The sequence below is a fragment of the Takifugu flavidus genome, chromosome 8 (genome assembly GCF_003711565.1).
Source record: "Takifugu flavidus isolate HTHZ2018 chromosome 8, ASM371156v2, whole genome shotgun sequence".
Classification (NCBI taxonomy): domain Eukaryota; kingdom Metazoa; phylum Chordata; class Actinopteri; order Tetraodontiformes; family Tetraodontidae; genus Takifugu; species Takifugu flavidus.
Window position 1 is genome coordinate 9764120 of NC_079527.1, and position 22432 is coordinate 9786551.

Here is a 22432-nt window from a genome sequence, read left to right on the forward strand (position 1 = left end):
GCGTCTGAGTTTTCATCTCTCCAACCTGAAAAATGCCACTAAAGTATACTTTCATCATCAGTACCACCGTCTGTCAGTCACCCGTTTGGCTTAAAAGGCAGCAACACTGCGTGATGTCCTCACAAGGTCTGGCTTAAACTGTTCAGCAGTCCTCCCCTGTCTTATCTGGGCACCGTAGGTGGCAGCTGCCTTTTCGCTCTCGCTCCCCTCTGTCAGCGTTTCACTTGATTTATAGTGTAATTGCCGGTCTGCTGAAGCCAGCGCTGATCACTTTAATCTGCACGGCTGTTTGTGGCTTTTAAATGATCAGGTTCTAGGAGGCAGCAGTGATTTCCTCCACAGAGACATCGTGTGGCTGCGGAACACCGCCGGCTTCTTGTGCTCATTTATTATTTGATGGAGCAATAGTTTAAGGGTACTATTGCTACAACTACTACAAAAACTACTACGACTAATACTAATTATGGTAATAGGTGTTTTTCTTGTCTCTTCCATTCATGTGTAAGTGCAACATGACTGGTTGAAGACACACATTAGTGGGAGGCTTAAGTCTAGCCTAGCCTAAAGGCATTGCTTAAGTCAGTGGGTAAAGTTGTGTTAAGTTGCACAATGAATGCAGAGTCAGTGAAAAGGAAAGCAGAAGCCGTACAAAGATAGCTGAACAGGAAGATGTGAGTTTCTTTTCTTGTACATGCTAGTGCCAAAATCTACATTCTAGAAAAATGGGGACATTTTTGCAATTTGTGGACTCACAACTTTAAAAGGTCTGTTTGAGAGTGAGGATTTTTTACGGGGAGGTTAGAATTATGTTTAGGTTCTGGTTAGGCCTTTAGTTGTAAGGGTTAAGGTTAAGGTTAGGGGGTTAGGGTTGTGTGTTATGAGTTCTTGAACTTGGTACATATTAAGGACTTTTTGGGAGGTGAGGACATTTTGGTTGGTCCTTCCAAATAGGGACTGTCTGTGGGTTAAGACTTGGTTTTAAAGTTGATCTGGGTTTTGGTTAAGCTTAGGGCTGGGGTTAGGCATTGAGGTAAGGAGCTGAGAAACACATCTACAAGAGTCCTCACAAAGATAGTAAATAGATAGAAAGTGCATGTTTTGGGTGTGTGTCCATGTACACAGGCTCTTCCACATACAAATATATGAGTCGTGCAGAATCCTCCATTCCCAGGGGAAGGCTCGGATTCTATATTACCATAGTGGAACGGACAAGCGTGTCATCCTCTGTTACCTTTGACCTTTGTCCTCTTACAACATAACTCCACAGCAGCAAAATATGCGCTTCAAATCTGCACAATATTTAACGTCATGACAGCTGCAGCTACATGTACAGCCTAGTTCTGCGGTGGCCCCGAAATCCTCGCCTCCTCCGTGAACGAACAGTACGCGGCGGCTCGAGGTTAGCTTGGTGCACGGCTTCCTCGGGGCACGGAGGAGGGACACGTTTGGAAGGAATGTCAGTCTCTTGAAAACCCTGTGGGTAAAGACCGAGGAACCACGGTCTGACTGAAAACACCTGCGCTTTATGGAGCCGAGTGTGCCGAGTCCGCCGCCATCCCATCCAACATACACATTCTTAATCATATGCTTACATGGCTGAACACAAACACGGCGAGTATGCAGGAAGCGAGAGCCGCCTGTGCTGGATGTTGTGTCATCCTTTCCCCCTTCACCTGCATTTCTACTATCAGGGAAAAAGGTTTTCTCCAGAAAAAGGAAAAATGCGATGAACTTCCCTGCGTTGCTGAGGCGTTAAAGCGATGGAGCCGACCCAAAAATGCTTTATGCCGCCAGAGAAACTTCCCCTCTGCTGCTTGTCAGACGTTCAGGAGGGGGGGGAAGTCACTTCGGTAGACAGGGAGTTATTTGTACAGCTCTGCAGGCTTGCAGTGGACTGTCGCATTGATGCGTGACTGGTTTTACTGGTCTGACTCGGCTCCTCTCTGAGGGACACTGAGTTGAGCGCCGAGGTCTGGGCGTAGCAACGGAAAGACTGTTTTTTCCTGGGCAGCATTTTATTCCATCATTAGTGCGGCTTAGCAAAAATTGCATTGTTTGCACAGAAAGGCTGGGTTCAAATTCATGACGTCCAAGACTATGATACAATGTACAGAAGCACGCGAGGCCTTTTATATACATTTAGAACGCAACACCTGGTATATTTCAGATTTCCATCTCCCAGTTGAGACTTTGAGCCAAGACTAGGGATACGTCAAATTTGTGTACCTTGGCTCTTTGCCATGTAATCTCCTCCCTTTCAAGCTGTGTTAGAATCGGTGGCACGGCGGGATCCTTTTATAATCTGATCATTTCTAATTAGCTTCGCCTCAGGGCTGATAGCAGCCGGCACTTTACATCAGGTTAGCATGCCGCCTTCGTTAGCATCTGTTTTGCTAGGCAAGCGGCACACACAGTGCGAGCGATAAGCTAAAGGCTAAATTGGACACATGCCAGGCATCAGCATGCTAAAAACAACACACGCTCAGCAGTGATGACCGGGTTTTATCATAACATGAGCCAACAACATCACAGCATTTCACGTTGTTGCGTGTGAAGCACATGAGGGCACGATGAGACTGAAGGCGTGCTTTGTTTGTGTGGAGGGGGAAAAAAACCTCTCCTGCTTTCTTTTAGGGCCGACTTTTGTATAAACAGGAAATCTCATTTCTCCTTGCTGACATCCGATTGAAAATATGGGAGAGTGTGTGAGAGTGAAGCAAATTAAGAATGAAGGAAGATAACGAGACAAATGCAGAGCAGATATTACATCTGTTCTGCCGCAGGGCTGAAGGCTTTTTTTAAATTCATTTTTGTTCCGGGCTTTGGTGTCAAAGAGCTCATTATTGCATTATCCGCTGGCAGTTATGCTACAAAAATAGCACCTGATACCAGAATTATTATTATTATTATGCATTGAATGCAGAGGGAATGTATTTTCTCTTTTTGACAGTTGTTGTTGGTAACAGCCAGTCAAGTCGTGCTGTGAGAAAAAGGAAAACAGACTCCTGACATGAACAGCAGAATGTGTAAAACACCAATGTTCGGATGACCAGACGATGACAATGTGCATGCTAACGTTAGCATATGAAGGTCAGGGCTGAGGGCTAATGCAGCAGTCACCAGGTGAGGGTCAGGAGTCCAGAGACGGCATTCACTCACCTGTAGAGTCATGTGTGTGACTCCCCCCGCAGGCACTATTAAACCCAGAGCCATCTTGCTCAGAGGCGACGCCACCAACTGTGTCACCGGGCCTTTGGAACCACTTAATTGTCTGCAATTGTTGAACATTTTGCTCCAGCTAACCTGCAATAAAATGGTACCTGGTTGAAAACACCAAAAGTTCCCTCAGAAAAGTGATAAAAGTGAGCACACACAGGTCAATCCTGGCAGAGGTGCACTGGAAACCGTTGTCATAATCCGGTGTATGCGTTATTATAATAATTGTTCTTCATGTCAGTGCTGGGTAATGTTTTCCATGGGTTAAAGATGAGGTTTCGGGAGAATTTTATGTGGAAGTATATGTGTTCTGTGCGCTGTCAGTTGAAGCCAATTATTGGGTATAAACAGACCTAAAGCTGCTCGTCTCATTTCGCTCGTCACTGTGGCCAACAGTAACCTTTCCTTTGGTTCCTCCTGTAACTCAGATCAAGCTGAAGGGGGCCCTGAAAGACACCCTGTGTGTACGCACGCACACACACACACACCCACCCACATGCGCGCACACACACATGCGCATGCAAAGTCGCTGGTGCAGTGCCAGAACCCATTCATCAGGCCCTCAAAGCCAGCCCCTTGTCAGCCTCCAGCCTTAGGCCTGTAGGTCCGAAGCCAGGGGCTCGAGTTCCGGGCTCCCCGCCAGCCTGTCATGGTGCTGGGCCGCGGGCCAGGCTTCCATCATCTTTGATGCGAGCTGCTTAACAAAATGGCTGAAGAGGGTTGGCCCCCTCAGCAGAGGAGTTAAACAGCTCGCTGAGTGGGTCAGCGCGCTACCATAAGCGTTCAGTCTGCGTTTACACACACGTTCCCACCAACTGTCAACTGCAGCTTTGAAATAAAGTTTCCACCCCACAAAACACGTTATTACGGAGTGAAATGAACATTTTGGACCTATATTCTTAAGTGGTCTTAATTGTTTGATTTGGAGGCTTTATTAGTGTGTAATTAAGGTAGTAATAAATACTTTTATTGCTCCACATGCTGAGCAATAATCTGCCCCACTTTCACCCAGGTGAATAATGAAATACTGTTTTGTGGCAGCGTTGCAGGACAGGATTGGGCTGGAGGTAAGCGGGCAAAGGCAAGGAGCTACAGTAAGTGCCAGTCCCCCCCACCCCCCCACCCAGAGCCCCCCACAGGTACCAGAAAATGTGCTGGAAGCAACAGTCCTGCGGTGAGAACAACAGCTGTTGATAAATATCTCGGCTCCGGCCGATGCTGCTGCTGGGTTCCAGCGCGATAAGAATTATTGATGGAAAGAAACGTGTCATTTTCCTTCTCTCCATTGTTTGGCCCGACATGTAAACGCTGAAGCAGCAGCGCATCTTCGCTGTTTAGGTTTTATCTCGCTCTCTTTTTTTGGTTTCTCTGCTTCTCATCAGGAGGGATGTTTTCGGAGCGGCTCCGTCTGCCAGCGCGTCAGGCGGAATCAACCAAAGGTGGCGAGAAATCAGATCCACGTTTGCGCGGGGTCAGCGGGGGCCAGAGAGAAAGGCCCCCCCCCCCACGCCCAGAAAAACGTGAGCCGCCGTTTACGTGTCGAGGCCTGACCGGCTTCTCATCTTTAGGTGAGGTTCTTCACATAAAAGCCATTATCAATGTGTAATGTTCAGAAATGTCTCCCTCCTGCCAAATATGACAAATAAACACGAAAGGCAATGTGTGGGAAAACACAGCTGACCCCCCCCACCCCGCTTGCTCACCGCCAGTGAGGAACACGAATGTTCCACAGGCAGAAACGGCTCCTCATAGACGGATATTCACCTTTAAAAGGGTGTGAGGTTTATTAGATCTTGCGGGACATTACCTGCGTATCCAGCTATGCTAGTTTCCATCCGCGCTGTTGATTCATTAACCACAAAGGCCTCAGTGTAAAGACTCTCTTTAAACACCTTCTTTCGTTAAGTGCTTTTTAATGAGAGCGCTAACTAGTTCGGGTGTCAGTCATCAGGGCAGAGATGGCCAAAGTTTGGGGGAAAATGTGCCCTTTTCTATTGCCCCTGTGGCGTGGCGCAACGTTTGCGGCGCTGGTGCGTGTAGACAGTTCGGGCCTGCATGACGGCCCAAGTGCATCCTGGGTGACCTGGGTTGGCCCTTTAAACTGGGTCTCACCTACAGTCAAACCCAAGAAAATGTCTGGGCAATTTAGGAAACAAGGCAACAATATTCCTGTGTTTAAATGTTTAAAGCTGTGCCTATCACCCTCCTACGTACACGATAATCCATCATTCCGTTTCTTTAACATTTATGACTCATCCTTTTTCCTTTTTTTTCCCATAAAAATGTAATATCTTACATTTTCCTGATAGAAGCGATGTGCCTGCAGCGGCCAACTCGTGGGGATCCCTCTTAAATCCAGGTTTCAACGCCTCACCTCGAGTTTTATTGGCATTAAAGCAAATGACTGGGGAGATCTCAGAAGAGGAGCTCATCAGACGTTCCCCGGCGGCTCCTTCGCTTCTGTAGTTTTCCTTTTTTCACATTTTCACTCCTCGGTAGGACGAGTGTGTGTCATAGACACGAGCCCCAGCGGAGGAATAAATGGATGAAGCCTTATGTAACTGGTCAGGTGTCGGCTTCACTTATCTTTAGTTTGCTCGAATGAAGATCCGTCTCACAAAACTCTTTTTATCGGCATCAGCAGCAGCGGCGAGAGTCGCTTCATACGTCAATAATATTAATTCCACACTTATTGCTTCGAGAGCAGAACCGCAGATTAATCAGCTCTCCCTCCTGTCCGGTTCCACCTCCGGCACGTTCCCCATCTCCCGCTCACTTCTGCCGCTGTGAAGGATCCATCATGCACTGGGTGCTGCTGCAGAATCTATAGATCATCTGGAATCCAGACCAACACTTACGGCTGCCGTTGTGGTCCCGTCTTCTGAGAGAGTCATTATGACGGGAAGATAAATGCATGGGTGAAAACCTGACCCGCTTGGCCGCAGTTTATGTGCAGAACCGACTGAAATCTTCATTTGACTCTCTGAGAAAGGAACAGATTGTTTTAGGAAGTGCTTTTCCACTCGGGACATTTGGGTTGATTTTAAAGAAAACATTTGCCAGCTAATACTCTGAGGTCTCTCCTCTCAGCCTACCAGCTCTGACTTCAGAGGGCGGCTGAGGGTCCTGTTTCCTCACATCTGCGAGGCCCTATCGGGATCTACGGCAGGAGAAACTGGAAATCATTGTGTGCGCTTTGATTCTGACCAACGGCCGGATGATCAGATTGCTTCTGTCGTGTTTTGCAAAACTGAGACGGCGCTCTGAAGCTAGCCTCTCCTTCCCCTTAAAAGTTGTCTTTATTTCCTTCAGCCTTGAGTTTTTTTTATTGCCAGGTACTTTATTTTTAAACCACAAAACAAAAGCTTGGAGCACGTTGGACCGCAGGGCAGCGACATGAGTATCACGCGTGGTCCGTGACTATATTAATTATGACAGGGTTTTTTTCTTATCCCAAGGCTTCTCGCGGTGCTAAAATCTTAATAGCTCCTTTTCTTTTTGTCCTTTTACTTACCTTGTATCCTTTTATTGTTTTGCTTCTTCATCGTTTTTATCAAAAACACACTTTTATTTACAGCAAACTGGCCCTTATGTGATCAAACTGGCCCTGCAGCTTCACTGTTGGGGTGCAGATATTAGTGTCCTCAACACCAGCAGCATGTGGGAATAGTTCATACACACAGGCAGAGGGCGGCCTCCACGTCCGTGGACAACGCACAACAGTTCATTCACTAAAAGTGGGGATTTTTTAGATGGAAGATTTTAGCTGCAACAAAGCAAAGCAACACATGCTAATGCAGCATGCTAACTAACCCAGTTCAGTCTACATAAGCACCTTGGAGCCAAATGTAAAGGTAAGAAACACCAATGATCCTCTTGCCGTTCCTGCAGACATCGCTTTAACTCCCTCGCTGCCTCGTCTCTGTCCACTCCTCCGTCCTTCAGGAGCCGACTGTCTCTCTTGCTGTCTTCACTTTGTGGACCAAGAGGGCCTGAATGCATGAAGTTTCCTACTGGCCGGAGCCGTTTGGCAGCATGGCTCCTTATTCCTGCAGGTTGCAATAATTGTTTACCCTGGAATTTTTATGGAAGCCATGAAAGCGAATTTACTTGTGCACATAAATAATAGCCTGCGCTCCCTGAGGTTCTCTCAGCCCTGCCAGCGTTTCTGTGCAAACCTGGCGCGTGTGTGCGAAAATGATTTCCTTCAGTCGTTTGATGGATGCGTTTGACCAGCGCTTGCAGAGGGCGTCGCCGTCAAGCATCAGAAACTGGAGGCAGCGCGTGAAGATGAAGATGGAGGAGGAGGAGGAGGAGGAAAGTGCTGGTATTTGCGCTGCAAGTTGCGCCGATATCAGAACAACCCCAGGGGCCCACTTTAATGTAATCCACAAAAAGCTTAGTAGGCTGACAGAATCACTCAGCTACTGGCTCTGACCTGGCACTGCAGTCCCCGGGGTGGGAACACACACACACACACACACACACACACACACACACACACATGGCTGCCATCGTCAGAGAAAAGTAGAGACACAGAATCTCATGGCAAACCACAAATAAGTACATTTGTTCCGGGCTCATAAACATGTCTCCTTGTTTAACCTATCGCATGTTTTCTTTGGGGAAGCCGTAATGTAAAGATGTGACGATAGCAAGTGTTTATGTAAGATAAACCGGGGTAAAAACGGAGAAGTGTGAGAGCATGGGTGCACATAATAACAGCATATCAAATGTTGGAGTGGAATACTCCGGCTCGGCGTGTTTACCTTTTCGGTGACAGGCCTGTGAAATCGATTAAAGTGGAAATTGTCTAAAATGAAGGGAAACTTCATTTGGCAAACGCGGCCCACGTCTGCGTGATGCTCAAGACAGAATAATACGGTGGAGTGAAATCTTTTACTGCCCCATGAAGGTGGATATGTTTCCACATCTGTGAGCAATAAAGCCAGATGAGATGCAGTGCACTGTTTCAGCGCCGCGCAGCCATTCTGCTGTGTTTACATTTCCAATTGCAATTATATCCTCTCCTCTTGCTGCCTTGCAAATGTATTATGGATGAAAATCCCTAATAGATGACTGTGGCTGGTTCAAGCCCGTGTCAGGGCTTAATAACGGCGTAAACATTGTCAAGATGAAAACAATTGAACTTAAAGGCAAAGGCGTCCTTATGCGCCGGGAAACTTTGACCTGTTTGCACCGTCTAACCTTTCTATTTTCAGCCTGCTGAAACAACTTGTGGTGTGGGTGGTTTCTTGGAGGGGGTGGGGGGCTGGGACAGGACTGGCAATGGGAGAAGGGGGAGTTGGTAAGTGTGCAGTTCAGACCCGTCTCTCTGATCCAGTCCAGACTGCGCGTGACGTCACGGCGCGGCGTCCTGCCCTCTTCCACTAAAGGCGCGTAACCGCAGTCCCAAATAGCTCCGAGGGCAGCTCCGCTCTCACGTTGGCCCTGACGCTTTATGAGAATTTTACAGTTAGAGTTGGGGGGAATGGAACAACTCCATTTTTTTTGTATTTTTGCGGGCTGAGCTTTGCCAGAGCTGCTGCGCTGACAGCCCCGTGCGTCCTGCCTTCGGAAGCTTTGGGGCATAAAACCGACCAACACTGATTAAAGGAGGATTTGCATTTTTATTTCACTGTTTTTCTTTTCCTGTTATGACAGTTTTATGATGCTAAAAGGTCACGGTTGTGCCGATATATTCCCCAGCCGTGGTGTGGTTTCAAAAAGGCGAACAGGCCAAAGTTGACGCTGAGGTTTTGCTGAGGTTTCGATTCGCCGACGATAAAAGAAAGTGGTGTAAATGTATGACATCAGCATGTGCAGGCTGGTATCGTGCATTAGCAGGACGCCTTTTCCAGCGGCAGGAATGGAGCGGTCAAAATATTTACCAATCTCCCAAGTTGCGGTCAGGAGGGGGTGGGGGGGTGGTCTCCTATCAACCAGCTGCCTGGTTTTAGGGAAAGAACGACTTCTCGCCTAATTATCCTGAAGAACCTCCGAGGAATTTCAATTCAGTGAAAGAAAATAGAGTAAAAACCTCTCGATAGGCGGAGCGGGCCCCGGTTCCATTCATCATCCTAATTATCGCCTCTGTATGAGCGCACGCACCGCACGCACACGCGTTCAGCGCGCAGAGGTTCGCTTTCCCCGAGTTCCTTAAACTCCTCTGAAATTAGAAAATGTGCGTTTAAAAAGGTTTGGACAGGCTTTTGTTCCCTTGGATAAACTGTGAGGAACAGATGAACAGGTTGGAAGGAAACAACGCCTCCTGACTGGATGCGCGCCGCACATTTGCGGCGGAGGCTTAATATTGTGTGCAAAACCCTGAAACGACCGCTCTGCGGCCGCGGTTCCAGGGGAGACTGTTGTTTCGCGCAGAACAGGTACGTAAATATTTACGCACTTGCTTTTTCCCGTCAGACTCTCCGAAAGGGGAAACTGTGAGGAGACGAAAACGTCCAAATAGTTCACGTTAACGCCCAAAATCCATGATTTCCCTGAATCCGAGGGGGGCGGAGACCCTGCTTGTGCTCCACCGTGGGATTGTTGTAATACTTCATTTTGGAACATCTTCTTTCGATTATGAACTTGAATTTGTTCCGTCGTTCATTTTGTGGTTAGTTGAGCTGAAAGCAACGGGGTTTGTTTAAAATGTTAAAGACGTTTCAACACTCGACCCCTGGGGGCTCCTGCAGATCCAAATCTAATGATGCCGTGTTAAACTCACAACACGATGGTTAATTGGTGATTGATTGGCAAATCTAACGTAGGCTTGTGCCATGTTGTGTTTAAGAGAATCTCTGGATCCTGCAGGTCGGAAACCCGACACCAGCCCATCAACACCACGCACTTTAGCTGAATGGCCATTTCTTTACAGTTTTAAAAACAATGATTCCACCCCCACCAAACTTTTTACTCGCACCTCGTAGCTCTTCTGATTGACCTCCTTTACACCAACCACAAAGGTAAACAGTTGCCATGATGCAATGCCTTCTGTGAAAGTGGGCGCATATGTGACTGTGCAGACATGCAGGGGGTGGTGGGTGGGCCGGGGGCGTTAATGCAGGGGGGGGGGGGGGGGGGGGTCACATGTGGGATGCGCTTCTAGAGTCGCTCTTGATTTACTGATGCAAGCATCAGTGGATGTCAGCAGCGTTGATGTGGTAATGGCAGTCTCTCTGCCCTACTCAGCGTCCCTCCCTCGCTCCTGCAGCCCTGGTGGAATCCCCAGCCTTTCCTCCCGTTCTCGGCATCACCTCCTGGACTCCAGCGGTCTCTGACAAGGCCCAGTCATCTTCCAGACGGCCCCATTCCAATGGAGAAAATCCCCCTCTTCCCGTTCTCCTGACATGCTATGATTAATCATCTCTCCTCTCAACCTTCCACAGTTGCTGGATAGTTAAGGGGCGCCTCGACAGTCAACCATCCTTGCGAGACACCCAATCTTCGGGCCATCTTCCAAAGCACTCAGGCGAACTCTCGTCGCCTTTGTTCACTGCAGGCGCAAAAACAGCTGTCAACCAACGGGGATCCAACTGTCACCAGAACTGCACAAAGGTGGAGACAAATGGCACCTGGATCAGAAAGACCCCTGAAAAATATGTCAAGTCTCACCATCTGGATGGAAACGGTTGGATTTCTTCGTGTCGTCAGAAGAGCAGAGCAAAAAAAAAGGACCCGCCAGACGAAACGGAATGATTTCGACACGAGGCTCATTAAAATTCAGCTCATTTTTGCACCACTCTGCCAACAAAAACAGCGAGAAACGACTTTCCTCAAGTGTCGGCCTCGTCTACGCGCATCCGTCAGTCGTGCCTCGCCCCCTTTTAAAGCACCAAATGATTTGCTAACGTGATCCTGCCTTTCAAAGACCACCTTTGGGGGAGGGGGGCGCCTTCCATCCATCATCACTACACACAAGATGACGTAAACCTTTTGGAGGTAATGACGACGTTAGTCCTGAATAAAAACTGATTTTACATTTGATATTTATTGAAACAAAGAGCATCGAGCCAATTTGTAAAAAGTAACAAAATATCAGCTATAACACATTTAAGTTTAAGAAACCTCAAGTTCATTGAGAAGCTTATAAATATACATAGTTGGATTGGTAGAAATTGTTTATGTCTATTAAGAATCATCACAGGGATAGTGAGCAGTTAACTGGAAGTGGTACTGGAAGTCTGTGGCAATGATCAAATCTCAACATCTAACATACATATATATAGATAAAGGCGTGCGTGTGTGTGTGTGTGTGTCTGAGTGACAAAGCTGAACATGAGTGACCCGAAAGAATGTGTGTTCAAACAATAAGGTGCATTTCCCTTTACAAAAACTGTGAAGAGCCGCATTAGTAAGAACAAAAGTGACCAAAAGAAATTTAAAAAAAAAAAAAGTTGGGAATGTTCGGCTAAGCATCGATCTTCTGCGTTTCAGGCTTAAAAGGAGCAAAAACAAAACAATAAATACAATTTACTGATTGGCTGCAAAGTTGTACTATATATACGGAGAGCGGAACGCCTCATCCAACCGTGTGGAGTACTGTAGGCTAATGTTAAATGATTACTCTGACATTAATATGGAAAGGAATGTTGGCTATAATATTGGATACTTGCAGATGAACTGTAGTAAAACAAAGGAGAAAACAGCTGAACAGACGTGTACAGGTTCAAGCCTCTGTATCAAAGTGCATAATGGAGGGCTTGTTGCAGCTCCTGGGGAACTCTAAGGCTTCTGGACAGCTTTTAAATAAGGCCCAATCCCCCAAACAGCCCTCTGCTTGTACCTATTGTCCTGACCATGAGTGTTCCCTACTCTGCCTGTGGTTGGAGTAGACTTCAGGGAGGAGGTGAAGGCTGCTTTGGGTCTGGGGACGTCATACAGGACCACAAACAGGTGTTCTCTTCTCCAGTCACTCAGCGACAACCGGCCCATTTCTTTCTATCTCTAAAACAGTCCAATTATGCGACGTAGGAACCATCCGATCGGGGGGAAAAAACCAAAGAGTCGTCTGGACTTTTTGTGGCAGGAAGGAGGGGGGGGGGGGGGTGTCCCAGCCAGGTTTGGGCTTTCAAAGGGGTTAAAAATCTGGCTGGTCGGCCAAAATAAAACAATCTCAAAATAAATATTTCATGATACTCTCGGAAGACATAAGATTTTTTTGTTTTGTTTTGTTTTTTTAAAAAGAGTCAGTCTTTTTGCAATGGCATATTTGTTTAACTCTATAAATATAATTTATATAGTTTCTTCCATTCTTTCTCTGTTCCACTCCTTCGCTCTTGAGCTCATCGATACACAGACACGTGCCCTCCGCCTTACGGCCGACACGCAGGTAATCCTCGTCTTACTTGCAGACAAACTGGTCTACGATTTTGGTGCAGCGCTTGCACTTGACGTAGCAGCACCAGTGGAACTTGCAGTGGCAGCGCTCCACGATCTGGGCCTTGTACTGGTCGTAACCGCGGCCGCAGCACATCAGCTCGCATCCGTCCATCCCCTCCGAGGTCTTGTTGCACAGGCGGCCTACGGTGCCCAGGGATCCCGTGGTTTGGTTTCGCACGCAGTAGTCCGGACTGGGCTCGATGTACACCAGGTCGTGGCTGGTGGGCGCGTTGAACTTGCTGTGCATCTGCACCATCTTCCCGCGCGTGTTGAGCTTCATGGCGGCGGCACTGTCGTACTTTTCCTTCAGCGCGTCTCCCACCTTGCGGAAGTCGGCCAGCTGCAGCCAGCAGGTCTTGAGGCTGCAGGAGCCCGACACGCCGTGGCATTTGCAAGACACGTGGGCGAGGTCTGACACCATCTGAGGGGGACAGAACGCAACCAGATGAAGATCTGCTCAAAAACATTTCTTCTTATGCGGCAACAGGCAGATAAATACGTTTCGGGACGGGATCAAAGCGATCCGTTGGGATAAACGGCGAAACAATGTGTTGTTCATCATCCCATGCAGCCTAAATTTGTTGAACGAGACTGACTGATCCCTTCCCATGTCTGCAGTGGTGCGTTGAATGAAATTTGTCCACTTATTTATCCCACTTGAAAGAGAGCAGCCAAGCAGCACATATCTGTCACTGCAGTTCCAGAGAGGCCTGTTTCAAGATGTTTGAAGCACAAACCGTCTCGGGCGCCACCTACTCGGCTCAGATCTCTGATTTTCGCACTCTTACCCTCCGTCCAGCCTCATTGTTGTGTAGATTCATCATCAGACGGGCGCTCTCGTACGAGCCCTTGGGGTAGCTCTTCTCCCTCTCGCGCGCGTCCACAAACTCCTTGGAGAACCTGTAGCCGTAGTTGAGGTTATCGCCGCAGCCACCCCACAGCCAATCCCGCGGGAGGTCTTTTGGGCGAGCGGCGCGGCTGCACCCGCAGCTGGAGAGCTCGCCCTCCCTGCAAGCGCGGCTCACGGCGTTCACCACCCCGGCCGCGCTGATGGCGTAGGTGAACGCGGTTTCCCGGCTGCCTGCGAACACAGAAACAGCAGCGCCGCTTTAGTTTGATGCAAGTTGAGGACAAATTTAAAGACCACTGCTATAATTCTGCAAATCAATCTTCCACAGAAAAGATTTACTGGTCTTTTTATTTTAATTTCTGTATTGTGATGTGAAATGTGGCATCTTCTAAAATCATCTGTCCTGAATCCAGAGTCAACGATTTCAGCCAAGAGCTGCAGGCTCCTCATCACCACGGTGGAAACCGCTTTGCATTTATTTGGCTCAAGCCAGAGACGAGACAGCGCCCCCCAGTGGCAGACTCGTCTTTGCCAGCAACTTGTGAGTGTAATTTTAAAAAGGGCAGCACACGTCACCTGTCACGACTGTGCGATCTAAAAAATGCTCATTTGTGTCCACAATTCGACCACTATAGAAAACAAACAAAAAAAAGGATTCTTTTGGAGAAATTCGAACCCAGGAGAAGAATTTGTAACAACACAGAGGCTGCAAAAAAAAAAAAAAGTCAGCCTATATGAATCCTGAGCCAAACCTTCAGTGTGCTGTAATGACAATAACAGAGGAACACAGGAACGCATGATGACAGACGAGGGAGGAAAGAGATTTGATAAGTCGATAAAAAGACATTTAGGAACGACGATAGAACAATGGAAAAGGAAGCATGCGCGCACACACGCACAGCAGTGACAGAAAGGTTTGATGAAAGACATTTAAGCGGGGGCTCTGATAGGATGTGGAGGCCTTATTAGCACAGCCTCTAATCCTGCCTGAGGATATTGGCGTAATAGTGGAGCTGCGGATGGACAAACTGTCATCTCCCACACTGCTGCCTCCACCCCCAGAGAGCCGAGCTAGACAGGGGAGAGGGTCTGAGTCCAGCACCCCCTGGAGCGCAGCCTCAAATCACCCGCAGTTCCCGAGCCAGCGGACAGACGGAGACCGGGACAGGCTCTTGGACAGATGGATGCAGCGGAGGACGTCTTTGCTTGGCAAGGAAAGGTCTACGACAGGAGCGAGGGACGGGAAAATGGGGCTTCTGTAAGGACCGATGGATGAAGAGGGGAAGTCGGGGGATGCGGTCGCAAAAAGTGGTGCAAGAGCGAAGCTGCACGCACATTTATGTGGGATAATCCTCTGAAAACCAAGAGGTCGAAATATATGGTATCACATTTTGGACACATAAATTGACACTTTTGCAACTCTAAGAATTTAAGTTGAAGTCGGAGCCATCAGGATATTTGCGGCATCGTTCATAGACGTTGCCGTAATCAGTGTTTATTTTGAATTACTTACAGTAATGGGGAAAAAAATATTCCCACCGTTTCGGTTCTTAGCCGAAACTCTTTCATTTGTAATGTGGCCCCAGAAAAGCAGAAACGCACAAAATGAGCCATCTAAGGAAATCCAAAAATAACAGGGAATAATTAACTAATGGTAATAATCCAAAAACAAAAAGAAACTTGTTTACATGACTCTTTGCACAAGAGCATGATGTAAAGCTCGGAGTATGTTGTGTGTTTACATGACCGCTACAGCAACCAGGTAATTCAAGATAATGATTACATTATTGGTGCCTTTGCAGCAGATATATCGGAATTCCAGTTATTATTCCGTAATGGCACAGACGATCGGAGCTAATGTGCAATCTAAGAAGGTGAGGAGAGTTCCATGAGGACTGTGAAAAGGAAGTTCGAAGAGGGGAAAATGGCCCTTTTCTGTACTGGATCCATCGGGAACCTTTGGAGGAACTGTGCTTTCGCTGAGAGGCAGATTTTCCTGTTCAGCTGCTTCCAGAAACTTTGGGCCAGGGGCCGGAGGTTTCTGTCGGGGCCCCATGTGCTGATGGTCTGCAGTTATGGTCTCCAGTATCTAAGTTTTGATTTGATTCCTCGTCTTTTAAAGATGAATCGATGTGACGGTATCACACGGGGCAGGTAACAGTACAAAGATCTAAAGCCGGATCAGAGGGGAGGCCTCATCTCCGGCCTGACCGTCTGCAGACACCAGGATGTGCTCCAGGAACCAAAGGTGACAGGAAGAACCTTATACTTCCCAGCCTCTGATAGGCAACATAATGGGGTTATAATACTTTTGTAAAAGAGCACCTACAGCGTGTCGAATTGGGTTAATCTGGCTCCCACCTGCTCAGAGCTGGGAGCTGGCACATAAAGTCCAAAAGCTACGTGTGATTTATCCACCAACTTGACCTACCAACTATTCCCGTTACACAGCTGCTGCGAATCAGCAGAGTCAGACACGCAGAAGCGCCGCTGAAGTTCCAGAGAGGGGAGACGAGAGCAGAGAATGTGCAGGAAAAACCATGCAAGTGCTCGGTGGCTCCATCCTCCCCTCCCCTCCCCTCCCCTCCCCGGATAAGTGCGGTTTTAAACATCCCTGGTTCTTTTTTTTTTTTACCTATTTGCATGACCCGTCCAAAAACAGAGGAGTTGTCCACTGTGCTGCAGTTCCAGCGACGGTTCCTGAACTGGTACTGGCACTCCTGGATGCCCATCTTGGCGCCTTCGCCGATGTAATGGATGTGGTCCTGGTAGAGCTGACACAGCTTCTTCTGGCCCTGCGACAGGCCCACCAGCTGGCTGCACAGCGGCTGTGCGCCGATGATGTAAGCCTCCGGGATGAGCAGAGGGTTCATGGCCAGAGACCTGGAGAGGCAGGCGGGACACACATCACGCTTGTTTTCACCACTCTTGTCATCACGAGCCAGATGAAGAAAGCCCGAACGAACAATTAACAACCCCGATCAGATGTTTTACTCCAGTAGTAGAAACAATGACCATGTAGGCAACATCATGCTTACTAAAACTATGTTTTACTGTTTGTGGCAACAAACAAATGGAAAACAATGAGGGACAAACACGAATGTTTGGTTATATGAATAAATACCCCATTGTTGTAATTAAGGGGACATGAGTGACTTTAGATGGATGTCAGAACAATCAAATAAAATAGTGGCATTTTATATAAAAAAAACCCTCGAGCTAGACTTCATTAACTGAAACATTGTAAAAATACAAGTTAATCCTTGTGTTTTAGCTGGTTGTGAGATTTTTCCCATCTAAAAGTGTTTCAAAATGACAACGATGCCTCGTGCGTTTAAAATAATTTTAATTGAAATTTGAGTTTAGGGATCAATTGGGAAAACTTGGAGAGAAGATGCGGGAGCAGAACCAGGCTGAGAACGGGAGCATCTGGTTCCAGTGCCGCAGGACAATTAGAGCAGTTCATCCCAGTGCCCTAAAAGAAAGACTACTGGTCTCCACTGTAACCTGATCAAGTCGAGTCTAGGCAGCAAAAGAGCTCAGAATGCACGCGTCCACACACACACACACACGCTCACACACAACCTCATACATAGTCTGTGTGTGAGTGACAGCCACACACACATCCAGATTGTCAGTCGACTCGCTGCTCTGACACTTTAAATCACTCACACCTGTGTCCTCTAACGTAAGCGGACACACACACACACACACACACACACACACACCACACACACACACACACACACACACACACACACACACACACACACACACACACACACACACTCTGACAGTATGGCTGTAATGTGCGAGTCCTTGGTACAATAATCCGTCTCTTTGAACTTTAATGTCCGGAGCCGAGCCCCGTTAAAGTCTGTTTATCTTCAGAAATCCCCTTTAAATGATTTGTTTAGTGTGTTTTTAGAAAACTGGATGCGTCGCCACATCATTTCAACGCCGACTTTGATCTGCTCTTTAGACGCCATCCATTTTTGTTTGTTTTTTGGTGAAAAGCTCTGCCCGGAAAGCGCAGGTTTTCCTGTAAACGCTTTGCTCTTCTCTCAAATTGGGACACAGCAGCGCGCAGATGGACCAAAAAACACATGGAGGCACAGGATGTGAAAAGTGGTCATTTGCTTTAAGTAGTGCCTCTATGGAGACTGGTAAACAGTATGGGCGCACACAAACGCATAAGCGCAGTCACACACAGTGTTTGTGTTTGCGCATATTTGGACGCCGACTCATCCGCCACAGCATTCTATTTTTTTTTTCTATATTATTCCTAATTTTGGTTTGGCAATATGTGCAGAAAGAAAGTCAGGGAGAAAAAAAAGGTCCTCAAGCTAATGTGCTGCAGTCAGCATCTTCGCCTATTTCATATGTGGCGCAACCGAACCTGACGAGCGAACGTGCGCGCACGCTGTCGGGGCCAAAACCGACGCTTAAACGAAATAAAAGCTAAACAAACACTAAAATGTTACGAGATATGAGCATTACTTTAAATATCCGGCTGCTCCTGAAAGGAGTCTTTTCAGGAAGTGCTACTACACTCAGGAAAGTGACTCATCTGGAAATTCCTGCCAATCTTTACAGGCTGTATCACTTGTAAACACGCGGGAGTTAAATAAACGGAAAGAAAACTCAAGCATACCACCACGAGTTGGTCGTCACCACCACCTGCGTGAAGAGTGTGAGAAGTGTGAGGGCGACAACACAGTGCCTGGAGTTCAACACGTCGCCACGGGGCCCGCAGAGCGGCCGACACACGCAGCCCAGTCCCAGCTTCATACCGCCGCCGATCTGAGGGGGGAGAGAAACAGAAACAGATGCACGTCAGTCCGTCTGGAGGTCCGTCCGGCGCGCGGCGGCACAGAGGGGGCACACATCGCGGAGCGTCAATGCAGCAGGAAAACGCAGGGAAAGAATTCCTTTTTTAAAAAAAAAGGCTTTGTCGTGCTGTTGCACAGGCGCTGCGGTGGTTGTTCTGCGTGTGGAGATTGGCGCTCGCAGATTTGGCAGCGGGTCTGAGGGCGAAGCGCCCAAGTGACTCCGCGTAGACGCGCTCCCAGCAGTTCACACGCAGAGGCAGGAGGAGAAGCAGTCAGACCGGCGTGCCTGAGCCGCCGCTTGGATTCCTTTTTGGCCCCTCTGCTGCTGACAGGAGTCAAAACTAAACTGTTTACATTTTACCAGCCAATTATATTTGCCTGTGCCATGCAAAGGTTATTAATGAGAGCATTAAATTACACTCTAAACGACAGGCTTGGGTTAAACTATTTTATTTTAATTGTTGGATAATTTGTTGATTGTGTAAAATTAAATTGTTACAATTTTTTTTTTTTTTTTTACAAAATAAAGGGAATTAACAAAAGATAGACCATTTCATTAGATGTAATTTGAGGCTTAAATGTAACTGGACAGGTCCTTTATTATTTTCAGTTTAGGTCAGTTTTAGATGCATTAGGTAAGAAAGGAGCCAGATCAGACAAAGATGAACTGTGGCCCCAAAATCCAACTTTAAAAAATTAAATTACCTAAATATTCTTAAGAAATCCGGCATTCAGGTGGGCCGTGTACTAATCTGATGAACCAGAAAATCCTCCCCCCACCGAACCGTTTTCCACCTGGATCCAGACAGAACTTGACTTCTGCAGCTCAAGGAAGAAGAGGCCAAGTTCACTGTCACTCACCCAACACGCATGCACGCACGCACACGCACGTACGAGCATGTGCTTTCATTTTAGTGCGCCGCCTCAATAAAAAAAGGGAAAAAAAACACTTTTAGGTTGTGTTTCTTTGCTGCTCATTAACTGAAGCAGCGGCCCCTCTGAGGACCGCGGTTTTACACTCATTCCACGGCGGCTAATTGGCGCAGATAAAGCCGCAAGAACGCAGAGTTCATGTACGGATAATTGAGTTCCACAATTGAATTACTATGGTGCCAGACGCGCGCTTAATCGGGTGGGACCCGTTGAGGTGTGACCCGGGTTCCATTCTGCATTATTTATATATTTTAGCGTTGCTGTCCCACAGGTGCGCGCAATTATCGGACACAACCTCAGCCATTCATCAAAAGGAGACTAATCACCGGCAGAAAAGCAACGGGCTTCGATTTTAATCATTCGGTCTCTGCTGCTGTTCATCAAATTAACATTAAATTCCACTGGTTTTATTTATTGTTTTATTCGTTTAAACCGCATTCCTCCCTTTGGAGCGCGGGTTGCGCAAAGTCTGCGCATATTTGGCCTTTCCTTTTAAACCTGACCGGTGAATGACTCAAATAAGGCCCATTCTAGTAAGGAATAAATCCAATAAATAACCTTAACGGGATATTTAAAAATAATAATAATAATAAGAGTTCTGTTGGACCATTTTTAAAATATATATATAAAAAGTGTTCCAAGGGCCGAAATGGTTTTAAAGCAAACGACACGGAAAAGCCTGGTGCATTTACGGCCTACTTTAAAATCAGAACATACTTTTGAAACTACCAAAACGCTTTAAGGTAACGGCTGAATAAACTTAATGGTGTGAAAACGCAAACATAAAGTGGCACCGAGCACAATCATCCTCCGTTTCTGTTGATTTGAGGTGTGCAACCGAGAGGTCGATCCGTGGAGCAAATTCAGAAAATAGTGCGATCGTTCCGCAAAGTGCAGGGCACCGTTACGCACCGGCTAATGGGTGAAATATTATCTGCGTTTAATAGCGATGTGGGAAGTCCGTTTTCCTGCCCACACTGATGTTTCAAAAACCAGGAGAGGGAGCCAGGTACAAAGGATTTGATGAGCAGGAGCGGCCCAAAGAGCAGCGCCTGAGTAATAAGAGTGCTCTAGAATGAGAGGAAGATGACCTTGACCGACTCATTTAAATTGTTTAAAAAGTTAGAATTTGTGAGGATTTTTTTTCTGGTCCATTCATGTCAAATCCTGACGAGTGTCAGAGCTGGCCATGGTGGTGACAAAAAGCATGTTTCACACATCACATCTGTCAAGGACTTTTATGAAGGTCCAAGAATTAGTCAAAACATTGTTGAGCTTCTGCTCATTCGTTCAATAAACCGCTTTCGGGGAAAAGTGAGTGGAGACGAGGATACTCACCAGCGTGCACAAGCCTCCTGAAATTTTAATCCACTTTTTCTTTGCAGAGGATCGCCGACCAGTAATCCCAAGTCAGGTCAGGTGGAGAGTTCTTCTGCACAGGCGGCTTGATCTGGATTCTTCTCAAAGTGCTGCTACAGCTCTGAGTTGTTCAGGTCGGCCGTCTTGGCGAACGCGAACATCCAACAATCATTGAACGCGCTCCGTGCGCCAAACAGATTTGAGGGCTGGCCGGAAGCAACGAGATGGATGAATTGTCCAAAGATTTTTTTTTTATGGAATCAATCAGTGTGTGACTGTAAACACCCAGAAGTAACCAAAAACTATCAACGGCAACCCAGTTCCACCGGTGGAAGCGTCCGATATTGAACTTGGCCCTATTCGCTATCCACGTAAATAAAAAGTTCCAGAACACAGCCAAACTATGCAAAACAAGGCGATCTTGTCGTGAACATTAGCTCCAGCCGCGAACACGCCGAGGTCATAGCGCGTTTTTACCTGCGGAAAGATCCACACGGTGATCCTCTCCACAAACGACTTGTCAATTTACCCTCCATTCTCAGCAGGAAAAAACCAAAACAAACCCACCAAAAAAGCACAGTTCCCTCCACGCCGACCAAAAGTCCACACAATCACACAATAGTGAATCACCGGCCGCGCTCGCACACAGAAAAACAGATGCCACAATTAATCGGCTCCAGACAGTAGATCCAAAAAAACTTTCCGCGCGGATCTATCTCCAAACAGTGCGGCTTGGCGAGGGCGAGCGGTGCCGCGGGGAGGAAGAGAGCGCGGCGTGTGAACGGCCGCGGCTGTGCTGGGACTCCAAGTCTGTCGTCCTCTTACACCGTGCGTGCGTGTGTGTGTGTGTCTCAGTGTGTTTGAAGTGCAGAAAAGTCTCTCTCTCTCTCCCTCTCTCACCTGCTGCAGACGCCTCCTCTCCCAAACTCCAGCCCGGAACGCTGCAGCGTGGATGCGCAGCGGTGAGCCTTCAGATGGCGCATGCGCTTCACCTTTCTGCTCAAATACCCCTCCATTTTTCCCTTCTCCTTCCTCTGGTCACCAGCTCTGGAGAAAAGTAGAAATTTGAGCGTAGGTAAAACTGGCAAGAGGGAGAGAAGGGCAGAACAGACTGTAACAAAACAAGCGTCTCTATTACCTAAAATAAACTTATAACGCACCCGAGGCTATTACTCCATCCTCACTGGCCCTACACGAGCGGGGTGACGGTTTTTCCCTGACAGCAGATCGAGTTTCCTCTCAGCCAAATCAAGACAAGCAGGTCGAGATTGTGAGCTTACACGGGCGGCTCTCATCACCCGAAGGCCGGTGAATCTTGGAGAGGTGATTATTTAATGGTGCATCTCAAAACAGGGACCGGGAGAGTGTCAGAGGACAAGTGCGGTTAATGGGGTGATGTTGATGATGATTATTAATATTTAACACGTAAGGCATTTAACAGTGGAAGTCTTGGGAACTGTGAAAGTTCACTGGGACTGAGGAAATAGGGAATAATGGGGGGAATGCAAAATCAGAAAAGTGGAGTCATCAGAATGTCAGAATGCCCCAGGGAAAAAAGAAAGAAAGCTCATCGACTTGAATATTTTATTAGGATAGACCTACTTTTAAAATAAATCATAAATGAATGACATAATGTGATCTGGCTGAAGACGGCACATCAACTGAAGAAAACGCCTTAAAAAGGCCATAAAAGAATTGACAGCAACCATAAATAATTTGCTGAAATGCACTTAAAAAGACTGGACACGGCTGCCGTGTCTTAATGTCTGAAATGCTGCTGTTTTTAATGCTGTGATGGCAGGAGCCAGATATTAGGCAGCATATATCTGGGGCCATCCTAACCTTTGGATTCGGTTTG

The 22432-nt window shown here is 47.3% G+C and overlaps 1 protein-coding gene and 1 long non-coding RNA gene across 2 annotated transcripts; one reads left to right on the forward strand and one right to left on the reverse strand.

Annotated features, from left to right (window-relative positions):
• The first annotated feature begins 9406 nt into the window (after positions 1 to 9406).
• Positions 9407 to 11362, forward strand: LOC130530545 (uncharacterized). Its single transcript, XR_008951866.1, has 2 exons — positions 9407 to 9602; positions 10608 to 11362. It is a non-coding gene; the product is annotated as an uncharacterized LOC130530545 (long non-coding RNA).
• Positions 11194 to 21510, reverse strand: wnt5a (wingless-type MMTV integration site family, member 5a). The gene is made up of 5 exons (XM_057041797.1): positions 20554 to 21510; positions 18105 to 18253; positions 16086 to 16333; positions 13389 to 13681; positions 11194 to 13021 (listed from the first exon to the last, which is right to left on the reverse strand). Exons 2-5 carry the CDS (start codon positions 18239 to 18241, stop codon positions 12563 to 12565), a joined length of 1137 nt encoding a protein of 378 aa, XP_056897777.1. The 5' UTR covers positions 18242 to 18253; positions 20554 to 21510; the 3' UTR covers positions 11194 to 12562.
• Between the last annotated feature and the right edge of the window lie 922 nt (positions 21511 to 22432).

Bases quoted from the DNA above. Each gene is read 5' to 3' on its own strand.
- wnt5a (XM_057041797.1), bottom strand. From the start codon at position 18,241: ATGAAGCTGGGACTGGGCTGCGTGTGTCGGCCGCTCTGCGGGCCCCGT. The intron at 16,334-18,104 runs GTATGCTTGAGT...CTGCCTCTCCAG, and splicing joins GTGACGACCAACTCGTGGTG to GTCTCTGGCCATGAACCCTC. The intron at 13,022-13,388 runs GTAAGAGTGCGA...TGTCCCCCTCAG, and splicing joins ACAATGAGGCTGGACGGAGG to ATGGTGTCAGACCTCGCCCA.